This window comes from Petromyzon marinus, chromosome 10 (assembly GCF_048934315.1).
Source record: "Petromyzon marinus isolate PM22_M1 ecotype Great Lakes invasive population chromosome 10, UKy_Petmar_22M1.pri1.0, whole genome shotgun sequence".
Taxonomy (NCBI): Eukaryota; Metazoa; Chordata; class Hyperoartia; order Petromyzontiformes; family Petromyzontidae; genus Petromyzon; species Petromyzon marinus.
The window spans coordinates 1811120-1823414 of NC_133676.1; the positions used below are offsets into that span (position 1 = coordinate 1811120).

At 44.6% G+C, this 12295-nt stretch overlaps 1 protein-coding gene across 2 annotated transcripts in view; it reads left to right on the forward strand.

Annotated features, from left to right (window-relative positions):
- LOC116941134 (BTB/POZ domain-containing protein 19) overlaps positions 1 to 12295 on the forward strand; it is a 28868-nt gene that overhangs the window by 15426 nt on the left and 1147 nt on the right. Inside the window, exons 4-6 of one of the 2 annotated variants that reach the window (XM_032951858.2) lie at positions 169 to 228; positions 8885 to 8953; positions 10907 to 11038. In XM_032951858.2, coding sequence (XP_032807749.1) covers positions 169 to 228; positions 8885 to 8953; positions 10907 to 11038 — 261 coding nt within the window. The remainder of the gene's footprint in view (positions 1 to 168; positions 229 to 8884; positions 8954 to 10906; positions 11039 to 12295) is intronic. The other variant, XM_032951859.2, reaches the window with a different exon arrangement.

The following is a 12295-nucleotide window of genomic DNA, read 5'->3' on the forward strand; positions in this document are numbered from 1 at the left end:
CTGTTGCCCGAATAAAAGTTTAAATAATTGGTTATTAATTTAAAATGAACATCACTCTCCATTCGTACAAACCCTAATGGGTCTAAATTCACTAATCATAGTTAACAACTGTGTAATAAGTGTAATTAACAGCCACTACTCTCTTCCACTCTCTTCCCCTCTCTCCAGTTGTGTGTGCGTCACCTGCTCTCTGAACTCAACTCTGGCATGGCGTGTGAGGCCCTACAGGTTGTATTTGATGATTCATTTTTGGATCCATTTTGTTGTAGGCTAATCCGTTTCATGGACAATGCATACATTATCAAAGCATGTTTGTTTGCGTGTTATACCACAAGAATGATGTTTGGTTATTGCAGACTTGATGCCTTGTGATCGGTGTCTCTTTGGTGTTTGAACATCTTAACACCACTTGTATTCTTTCCAGTAAGGATAAAGCCTATACATTTTTTCATCATAATTATTCATTGTTTGATTAATGTTTCTTCTAACAAGTTATGCTTTCAGAAACATTCTAACATTGAAATTCAAATGCAATGACTCTTGTAAATTGTGACTGATTTAGTACTTCCTTGATTTTGTCTGAATTGGTTAAAATATAATCATTACACCATGACCCAACAGTAGTGCGTTAATATGCTTAGTTCTTTCGGTAAAGTCACGTTGAAGGGAAACAATAAATAATAAAATATATATATAGAACAATAAAAAAAATTCTCACGACGTTTCGACCATAACACAAACGGTCGTCATCAGGTGTGTCGGTTTGCATAAATTTATTTATTTTTAAACGGTGTATTTATTTATTTATAAAAAAACGTTAGCACCACGCGCAGCGATTTGGCAGTTTATTTAGAAGGACTAGTCCATCTATGTTCTGAAAAGAGGAGGGGGGAGACGAAAAATTTAATGTATGCTGTCTGAAAGCCACCGTAAGCGTGAACAATCAATTAAGACCCGAAATGGTTTATCAAATCCTTCCAATGATCGCTAAGCCAGAATCCATCTTCTCGGTTGAAATTGTCTCTGTGCTTGTATATGTGGATAGCCTCATGAACGAATCTCTCATGGAAGCCAGATGGCTTACAAATAACCTCTGTCTTGGAAAAGTCAATGTCATGTGAGCCTACTGAATTATAACAATGATCTGCCATGGCCGAGGTGTTGGTCCTACCGTGTTTAAGGTCTGCTTTGTGTTCACAAATGCGGTCCGAGGCATGGCGTTTGGTTTCTCCAATGTAACTACTATCACAGAGGCAACTTAGTTTGTAGACACTAGGGTATTGTATGTCCGGAATCACATCTTTTACAGACGGAACCAGATCACGGATTTTATGTAATGTGTTGAAACGGACCTGGATCTTGTGTTTATTCAAGATTTTGGAGATCTTTTTTGTGATCCCCGCAATGTAGGGTAAAGTGATGGTTTTGAAAGGCTCCTCAAGAGGGTCCTTCATGGTTTGAGTGATAGCTTTGCGGATTGTATAGTCGGAGTAACCATTAGCCTTAAGAGCTTGGTGTACGTGCTTGAGTTCACTGCCTATGTGTTCCTGGTCGGATATGCATTGGGCTCTATGATACAGAGTCTTGATGAGAGAAGAATTCTGTGATGGATGGTGGTGGGAATCCGGTTTCAGATAAGCATCCGTATGGGTAGCTTTCCTGTAGACAGAGTGGCTCATTGAACCATCAGGTCTCTTTTTAATTAGGACATGCAAAAAAGGTAGCTTGCCATCTTTTTCGACTTCCATGGTAAATCTGATGGCTGGGTGTATGGAATTGATGTGGTCGAATAATTGGTCTAGAGCAGGCCGGCCATGTGGCCAGATGACAAAAGTGTCATCCACGTACCTCTTCCATAAGGTTGGGCGCAGAGTGGCAGTCTGGATGGCGTCAGTCTCAAATTTCTCCATGAAAATGTTAGCTATAACCGGAGATAGGGGGGAGCCCATTGGGGTGCCCTCAGTTTGTTTGTAGAAAGTTCCATTCCAAGTGAAGTATGTATTGGTTAAACAGTGTCTCACCAGGGGGGTACCTCAGTGTTTAGTCCTTGATGAACCAAGTCTTCAATGATTGCGATGGTGTCAGGTACAGGAACCTTGGTGAATAAGGAAACTACATCAAAACTGACAAGCAGGTCGTCTGGGGACAGGGAAATACCCTTGATTGTCGATACCAGGTGAGTAGAATTTTGTACCGCAGAGGTGGTTTTTCCAGTGAAAGGACGTAGGATTTCAGACAAAAAACAAGCCAGTTTGTAGGTGGGGGAGTTGATAGTAGAGACGATGGGACGAAGGGGTGTATCTACTTTATGTATTTTTGGTAAGCCGTATAATCTTGGTGGCCTGGCAGCAGAAGGTTTCAACGAAAACTGTTTAGATTGATCAATTAATGCGGTTGAATCAGAAATTATTTTGTTGGTTTGTGTGACGAGGCTGTTGGTGGGATCTCTTTTTATTTTTGTATAACTACCATCGTCGAGTAATTCTTTAATTTTGTTGTATTCTATTTTATCCATGATGACAGTAGCATTGCCCTTGTCAGCTGAGAGGACTACAATATCATCCCTATTTTTTAATTTATATAATTCAAAACGCTCATCTTTGCTGAGGTTGCTAGCTGGCATCTTAGCGTTTTTGAGGGTTGCAGCGATTTCAGATCTTGCTACGTCTGCAGCGATGTGACCCAGGCCCCTGAGAGCAACGTCTACTTGGGCAATTATATCATTAACTGGTATGTGTTTAGGTGTGACTGCAAAGTTTAGACCTTCAGCTAAAACGGATTTCAGACCATCGGAAATAGAACTGTTACTGCGATTAATTACGACTTTGTTAACGTCTAACTTTTTGGTGTGTGGGTCCGGTCTTTTGTTGAAGAGGAGGTTAAATTTGGAAATCAGGTTGTCCTTACATTTGGTCGACATAGTAGCAGCTGAAGAGGCAGTCATATTGTCTACATGTTCCCAATCCGATGTGGACATTGTTGCCGTCAATGATAAGTGTGATTTCTAGAGTGTCTTGTCTAACTGATCTAGTTCGGTGCGTATAAGTCTGATTTTTTTCTGAGATAAGAGCTAAGCTAGTTTTGAAAAGAATTCGTTTCACATAAGAAGAAGTTACAGCAGCAGAGGTCAGTGTAAATGCGATTGGTATTACCCCAGAGTCGCGGCATCTCTTCAGAAAGGTGAGAGACTCGATCAGCTGAGCCTTCTTATCCCGGAGTTTGTTGTAGTGCGTTCGCCACTTGTCGCAGAGGTTAGCAGTTCAATTAGGAAAGGCCGCCCCGAGTACTACTGCAGCAGTGTTGAGTATAAAATGCTCCACGCCATCTGCTTCATAGGGGAAGTTAGTGAGGGAGAAAAGTATTTGATCCCCTGCTGATTTTGTACGTTTGCCCACTGACAAAGAAATGATCAGTCTATAATTTTAATGGTAGGTTTATTTGAACAGTGAGAGACAGAATAACAACAAAAAACATCCAGAAAAACGCATGTCAAAAATTGTATAAATTGATTTGCATTTTAATGAGGGAAATAAGTATTTGACCCCCTCTCAATCAGAAAGATTTCTGGCTCCCAGGTGTCTTTTATACTGGTGTAGTGTTCGATTTCACTCGGACAACTTTTGTCTTTCTTCGAACACCGCTTTATTTACAACTCTCCGCATGTCCTCAATATTCCACAGTTTCCATGTCGCCACGGCTCGCTCGCTGTGCTTCACTCGACTCACTCGCCACCTTGGTCTCTCCACTCCCCACTATCACTGCGCTTACTCCACCGCTAACTTCTTCGTCTCCGCTCTCCGCTATCACCGTCGCTATGCTCTCTCCACTGCTAACTACTTCGTCTCTGCTCTCCGCTATCACCGTCACTTTGCTCTCTCCACTGCGAGCTACTTCGTCTCTGCTCTCCGCTATCACCGACGCTATGCTCTCTCCACTGCTAACTACGTCACTTCCTCAGCTCCGCTATCGTTACGCTCTCTCTACTGCTAGCTGCTTCTCTTCTTCAGCTGCGCTATCGTTACGCTCTCTCTACTGCTAGCTGCTTCTCTTCTTCAGCTGCGCTATCGTTATGCTCTCTCTACTGCTAGCTGCTTCTCTTCTTCAGCTCCGCTATCGTTACGCTCTCTCCACTGCGAGCGACTTCTCTTCTTCAGCTGCGCTATCGTTACGCTCTCTCTACTGCTAGCTGCTTCTCTTCTTCAGTTCCGCTCCACACTCTGTTTCCAAACTCCGTCTCCAACTCTGTCTCCAAACTCTGTCCCCAAACTCTGTCTCCACGTCTTGCCTCGTCCAGCTCCCAACTCCAAATCCCCACTCTAATTTCCGACTCCCCAATTTATCCATGCTCTCATCACACCCCCAATTAATTAACCCGCGTCCCAATGGCGCTTCGCGTGCCCTCTGCACCTGTTACCTCGACAGACTTCAAGACGCCACTCCAGCCTTAACACCAACCAATCACAGCCGTCCTTGGCTCCCCCAGCTTAATTGCCCTAACATAACCTGTACTGTATTTGCCTTCGCTACAGGCTGACCCAACATGACCCGTACTGTCTTTGTTACCATGCAATCACTGTTTGCACTATGCACCTTCCTACTCCACTACACAGGTAACGAGCTGAGATTAGGGGCATGCTCTTAAAGGGAGTGCTCCTAATCTCAGCTTGTTACCTGTGTAGTGGAGTAAACAATATGCATAGGAATTGGCCACATACAGTACATACAGACATACAAGGAGAGTGGGTCACATGAGGTCGAACAGGTAGTCGAGTCACGGGTGGCGTAAACAACCCGAAGTAATTAAAGGAGTCGTGACACGAGGGCTCTGATTGGTCGAGAGGCTGTTAGCGTTAAGTGGCGGCGTCTCGAATTCTGACCGTTGGACAGGTGCGAGCTGGCGGGAAAATGCCAGCGAGCCACGTGGCAATTAATTAAGGCTAATTGGAAAGGGGATTAAACGCTAGGTGATTTGAACGGGGAGTTGGAGTTGTTGTTGGGCAGTTGTTGGCGAGAGGTGGAGAGATACGAAGAGGACAGCTGGCAATGTTAGGGAAGAATAGATTGAGAGCCGAACCCAAAGGACAGTAAATAGCGATAGGGAGAGTTAGCGTTAGCGGAGAGGTAGTTACGGAGGAGATAGGTACGGGGAGAGTTACAGATAGAGTCACTGTGTGTGCGGAGATAGATCGAGTCACTGTGTGTGAATAGACAGACAGATCACTGAGTGTGCGGAGATAGAGGAAGTCACTACGTGTGAAGAGATAGCGGAGACACTGGGTGTGAGGAGATAGAGGAAGAACCACTGTGTGTGGAAGAGGATGCGCGGACGGTGCTGAGGTGAATCGGAGTGTCGGAGTTGGCGGAGCGCGAAGAGGAGAATTACTGTGTGTACGGAACGATGGAATACAAGTGATGGTGGAAGAAGACGGTTGTCGTCCGAGTGAATTCACGGTACTACACACGTATAAAAGACACCTGTCCACAGAAGCCATCAATCAATCATTCCAAACTCTCCACCATGGCCAAGACCAAAGAGCTCTCCAAGGATGTCAGGGACAAGATTGTAGACCTACAAAAGGCTGGAATGGGCTACAAGACCATTGCCAAGCAGCTTGGTAAGAAGGTGACAACAGTTGGTGCGATTATTCGCAAATGGAAGAAACACAAAAGAACTGTCAATCTCCCTCGGCCTGGGGCTCCATACAAGATATCACCTCGTGGAGTTGCAATGATCATGAGAACGGTGAGGAATCAGCCCAAAACTACACGGGAGGATCTTGTCAATGATCTCAAGGCAGCTGGGACCACAGTCACCAAGAAAACAATTGGTAACACACTACGCCGTGAAGGACTGAAATCCTGCAGCGCCCGCAAGGTCCCCCTGCTCAAGAAAGCACATATACATGCCCGTCTGAAGTTTGCCAATGAACATCTGAATGATTCAGAGGACAACTGGGTGAAAGTGTTGTGGTCAGATGAGACCAAAATGGAGCTCTTTGGCATCAACTCAACTCGCCGTGTTTGGAGGAGGAGGAATGCTGCCTATGACCCCAAGAACACCATCACCACCGTCAAACATGGAGGTGGAAACATTATGCTTTGGGGGTGTTTTGCTGCTCAGGGGACAGGACAACTAAACCGCATCAAAGGGACGATGGACGTGGCCATGTACCGTCAATTCTTGGGTGAGAACATCCTTCCCTCAGCCAGGGCATTGAAAATGGGTCGTGGATGGGTTTTCCAGCATGACAATGACCCAAAACACACGGCCAAGGCAACAAAGGAGTGGCTCAAGAAGAAACATATTAGGTCCTGGAGTGGCCTAGCCAGTCTCCAGACCTTAATCCCATAGAAAGTCTGTGGAGGGAGCTGAAGGGTTGAGTTGCCAAACGTCAGCCTCAAAACCTTAATGACTTAGAGAAAACCTGCAAAGAGGAGTGGGACAAAATCCCTCCTGAGATGTGTTCAAACCTGGTGGCCAACTACAAGAAACGTCTGACCTCTGTGATTGCCAATAAGGGTTTTGCCACCAAGTACTAAGTCATGTTTTGCAGAGGGGTCAAATACTTATTTCCCTCATTAAAATGCAAATCAATTTATAACATTTTTGACATGCGTTTTTCTGGATTTTGTTATTGTCTCTCACTGTTCAAACAAACCTACCATTAAAACTATAGACTGATCATTTCTTTGTCAGTGGGCAAACGTACAAAATCAGCAGGGGATCAAATACTTTTTTCCCTCACTGTAAAGATCCCCTAACGTCATTTGCAAGAGTAGACCATTCTGTCCTGGTGCCATGGTCCGAATTTTCCAAATTTGAAATATTACCCATCAATGACTCAATTGGATTTGCACGTAGCATTCTTCGCCTATACGGGCAGACTAAGGCCCATTTGTAGGCCATGTGTCGAGTCACCTTGGGAAGGGGCTCAAGTGTTAACAACCACATATGCTTAGTGGAGGGAGCATTCGGCTCAAAGCGTGCGTAAAAGCACATGTTACACGATGAGTTGTATAAACTCGTATTACATAAATCAAAGGTTACTTATGAGCAGTCCTATTCGCGAGCTTTGCCTTCTACAGTAGCTCGACAGTCTTATTTTGTGAGCAGCACACTTGAAGATTGCCTGGTGCAAAGATTTTGTAAAATTTTAAACAATGCTGCATAGAGCCCGCTTGGTGGAAAAAGACTTAGTTTGCTTCTGGAGCAATGTATGCTCTGGAGCTATGCCTTTTGCAAAAACCACGCAGAGTCTTAGTTTACAAGCAGTGTACTCAGAACTTGCAAGAGAAAAAATATGTTGCTCTGAGGTGGAATTTAAATAGGAATTTTGGCCTCAACCTCCCAGAATTACTGAACGTTTGACCTATCCTCGTTCCAAAACCGGGCCGAACGGTTACTCCATTCCGTGATGAATAACGCGGAAGGTTAGCCGAAGTTTAACTTACCAGACGCGAAGTCGCCACATAGTTGTGAATAGCAGATGTGCCCAGACCTAAAGCCATCCTCTTTCCAACGAATAAACAATCAGGACTTACACAGATTGGGATGAGGGGCTAAAACATTGGGATTCGCCGAACAGTTGTAAATAGCAGGTGCCCAAACCTAACTACCGGTCTCTCACTGCCACAGTGAGAAAATGAGGTTACATGGGGATGAATTTAACATATACTCCAAAGAAAGAATGATACAGATATCCTTCGATTTCTGAATGTTTGGTTTACGAAATTTCACGTAAACGCAATTGACAGATTATGGATACTTTTGATTAAGGAAATAGAATGTATTCACGAAAAGTCACACGGCACACGCCATGAGATCAAACGAGAAGCACCCGGGAGGCTGCGTCATCCATCCGCAACAGTGTCACGATGTCCCTACAGTGCAACAAATGCTTCCACTACACCTTTCCAGTCATTCAAATATGAAGATCTGTTGAATTGCCTGAAAAAAGGTAAATAGTTTTGTATTTATTAATGAATATTCAAGCATTTCAATATTTACATTCTTTATTATTCTTTTGTATTGTGAAAAGTGATATAGGTGCATGTTTTTAGTTTAGGAGTAGAGTTGAAGTAGAAATTAGCATACCCAGTCTTGCTGGGTATGCTAATTTCTCTGCTCCAGCAGACCCACCTCTCTCTCTGCCCCACCCACCTCTCTCTCTATTTAAGGCCATGACACAGAGGCATTGGGTCTCTGTGTGTCTATGTTGTGTCTCTATGTGTCTCTGTGTTGTCTGCTTGTGTGTCTGTCTCCGTGTCTGTGTTTTAGCTCTCAAATTTAGTTCTACCTGATGACGATTGCTTTTATTATTTAATTTATTTTCTTTCTACATGGCTTTCACCGAAAGAACCAAAGAATAAAATATACAGTTATTTTGTGAGACGAAGCGTGAATCTGACCATTTGTGGAGGTAGCAACGTGGAGAAAATAATTGGATAGCTACAGACCCAGAGGTGCCTCCTCGTGGGAGTCTGTGAGACAACATCACGGTAGCGCCAATTTTTATTTCACGACTCGGCACGACTTGTGATTCGCCTATCACTGAAACCGAGATGCTCGTGGTTGGTAAACAGGAACACAGCTCAGACCCCACTTGCTTGCCCATCGCCACATATATAACCTTGTTGTAGCTGCTCTCTCGCTAGTTCAGCAGTTCCACTGCTGGATTATATTTTTTCTGCCTGAGGACGACCATGATTTATTTTATACCTACGTGACTTTACCGAAAGAACCAAAGAGTATAGGTATACAGAAGTACATCCACGTATACTCAAATCTCGCGGTTGGTAAATTCGTGGTTGGCAAGGGATTACTGTATCTTTAAAAGGCACACATACAATATGGTTGAGTGGCGATGTGGGTTGTGTGTTGCAGGCGAGCGTTGTGTACGGACAGAAGGAGCTGAGAGACAGCAGCGTGCACTTCATAGAGAAACACGTGCGGGTGAGGCGTGCAGAGACAACAGTGACACACATGGGCCACCCTGCGACCTCCGAATGTTTTCTTTTTAGTTAGAAAGATAGTGTAATGAGCGACTTCCGCGACACGTCATGAAGAGAGTACTCTTCTTTATTTCACGTACGGGCACAGCACAGGCCAACGTTATCTTCTTCCTCTCCAAGTACACACTTAGATATTAACGTTCTACAGACTACACACACGGTTGATCACACGTCGGATTCCGCCCGTCCGCTCCCGGTCTCGCCGCTGGCTGACGGCGTGCCAGGGAGGGCGGTGGAACTCCGCAGGAGATCCGCCACGTGGCTAAACGACGCAGTCCGGACCCAAGACTCCACACACCGACCCCGAGTCCTCCGCTTATATTGCCCCAGGCGCAGCTAGGCTCCGCCTCCAGCCACACCCTCTCGTGGAACTTTCTAGCTGGTTCTTGGAGTTTCTCGGCCAGCCCTGCCCTTCACCTTTGGCCCAGATACCTCTCCCTTTTGGGGATTGGATCATGTTTATAGTGTGCCTGTACCCGTGCTTCCCTTTTCCAACCAGTAGATGTCACTATATAATTACACGTATACAAAGATCCCCCCCCTTTCACGTTTGTTGACTGTTGGGGCAAGTGCTGTCGCGAGCACCAATGAAGCCCGGCACGGTGCACGAGCGGGTGGGTGGCCACCACCATGCCCGGCTGCCTTAGTCTCCCGAGTGTCGATGTTTAGACACCACACCAGGTACTCATTGGAGGGTGAGTTGACCTCGGGGAGGCCTTGGACCGGTTCAGATAATCGTCACTGGATATTGGCCGTGAGCGAGAATCGAACTCGGATCACTCGGTTTGTAGCACAGTGCGTTAGCCACTGTACAACTGCCACAAGCATGCACATATACACTCTCACACATACATCACAAACACGTCATGACACTTATATAAACATGTCACTATATCATTACATCAGTATTACTGTGAATCTCCCCTTAGACGCAAGGTAAAGCACAGACATTGTTACACACAAGTGATATCCCCTGGTTTTAAACAGGATGAATGTACGATCAGGGTCCGGCACTTCACACAGACCCTAAACACGTTAACAGAATGAGACACTGCCTTGCTATGCAGATACTTCCTTCATAGCAAGTGTCATTCAATTCATACATTCTACAAGAATACATAGATAATGGAAATAACTGCAGATTCCTCAATCCATGGCTACAGTCATGGAAAAATTGAAAATAAGAGTGAGTTAAAAGTCAGATGTGATTTCCTGCCAAAATAAGCACTGAGGTGGTACTCCTTTCCTGTTTTCAGTTGAGCCAGTGGTGGAAATTTCACATTCTTGTCAGGGAATATCTATCCATCAGAGAACCCCTTGATTTCCCCACAAATTTGTACTTATTATATTGACCCTCTACTGTGGAACCGGAGGGCCGGCTGGATTCGGGGAAAAGAGGTTGACCAATGAGAGCTCTGGGTTTGCATTGCTTCCACCAATCTTAATAGCTTCATTGAATGTTCCACAGGAATAGTTAATATTTCTCAGTCCTCAAAACTCATCTACTGAGCCATAAATTCGGGCAGCAGGTTGGGTAGTTGCAATGCTTGTGCTTCAAACAAGATGGGCCTGGGTTAGATTTTAAACTTGGCCACCTTCTTGTGTTCAGTTTATATTCTCCTTGTTCTGCATGGGTTTCCTTCAGATTTTTCCAGTTCCCTACCATCACCATCGCCAATATAAACCACACGACACCTGGCATTGGCCAAATATCCCAATCCCAACATTACCTGTAAATTACTTAATTGGGATTACACACAGAACATCGCCACCCCCTCCTGAAAAAAACTTGGCAGGACCCTTCTGAAAGAAAGGCTTGAGAACCAGCGAGGATGTCCTGGTTAAATAGGCATAGTAATCAAAATAATAATACAACCTCGTCCGATGGTTGCAGGATGTGGTTCGGACACCAGGGTTTTGGGAGCTGTCCGACCATGCCCTCTCGGTTTTGCTCCAAAGCGATGAGTTGGATATCGACGAGGCCGATCTGATCACGGCGGTTACGCAATGGGCAAATGTCAACTCTGTGAGTATCCCTGCATTTACATCTACAAGGCATCTATTATTCTATGAGCGCAGTCATGCATACACATTAACATAATACTCATACTCTTTGGTTCTTTCGCTAAAGTCACGTAGACAGAAAAAATAACTAATAAATCACGACGTTTTGATAGCAACACAAGCCACCGTCTTCAGGTGAAACAATACAGCAGGCAGACTGCTGAGGAGGAATGCAGCGAGAGAGCTACTGCAACCAAAGGCTGTATACGTTTGTGGTGGGTACAACCCAAGGGGGTAAGTGGGCGGGACTAGGGATGGAATTTGCAAGTGAATGTAATCGCAGAGAGGGTAGGGGTGGATGAGCTCGGCGAATCCGAGGAGGGGGAGGGTCGGGGTGAAATTTACAGAGGGAAAAAGGTGATAGAAAAAAGATAGCAAACTTAGAAATGTAATGCAACTCAGAGAGTCGGCCAATACAACAGTCAACAGTATACCTGGTTGATCAACGTCCTTCCACAGATTGCTTTTTTCCTCTGTAAATTTCACCCCCACCCTCTCGACCGTTGCGGCAGCCCCCCCTCCCCCCTCCTCGGATTAGCTGAGGTCACCCACCCCGACCCTCCCTGCGATTACATTCACTTGCAAATTCCATCCCTAGTCCCACCCACTTACCCCCTTGGGTTGTACCCACCACAAACGTATACAGCCTTTGGTTGCAGTAGCTCTCTCGCTACATTTCCTCCTCAGAAGTCCGCCTGCTGTATTGTTTCACCTTAAGATGGTGGCTTGTGTTGCTATCGAAACGTCCTGATCTACGAGTTATTTTTTCTATCTACGTGACTTTACCGAAAGAACCAAAGAGTATGAATTACTGCAGTCATGAAAGCTTCAAATCAAGAGTAAAATAATAATCTGGTATTTGTGCCATTCTAATAGTGTAGGGCTTTCACAAAGGAGCTGTTTCACTTTGTCTCAAGTAGTTTAATCATGGTCTATATCTACCATATTCAAAAGAGTATCCATAAATGACTCAATTCGAATTACACATAGATCACCCCTTTTAAACGACTGCAGACTATATCTGTAAAACAAAAAAACTTTTGTGATAGCCTTGCAGTATAACAATGGTGGGAATACCAAATGCACAAATTTATTAGTATTATAGCAATTGTCACTCACTACTGCAAAAAATAATCTAAAAGTTTTGAAACTCAGGAAAGTTATCCTAGATAAATATGCATAATAAAAACGAGAACAGAAATCAAAGCTGGTCTTTTTT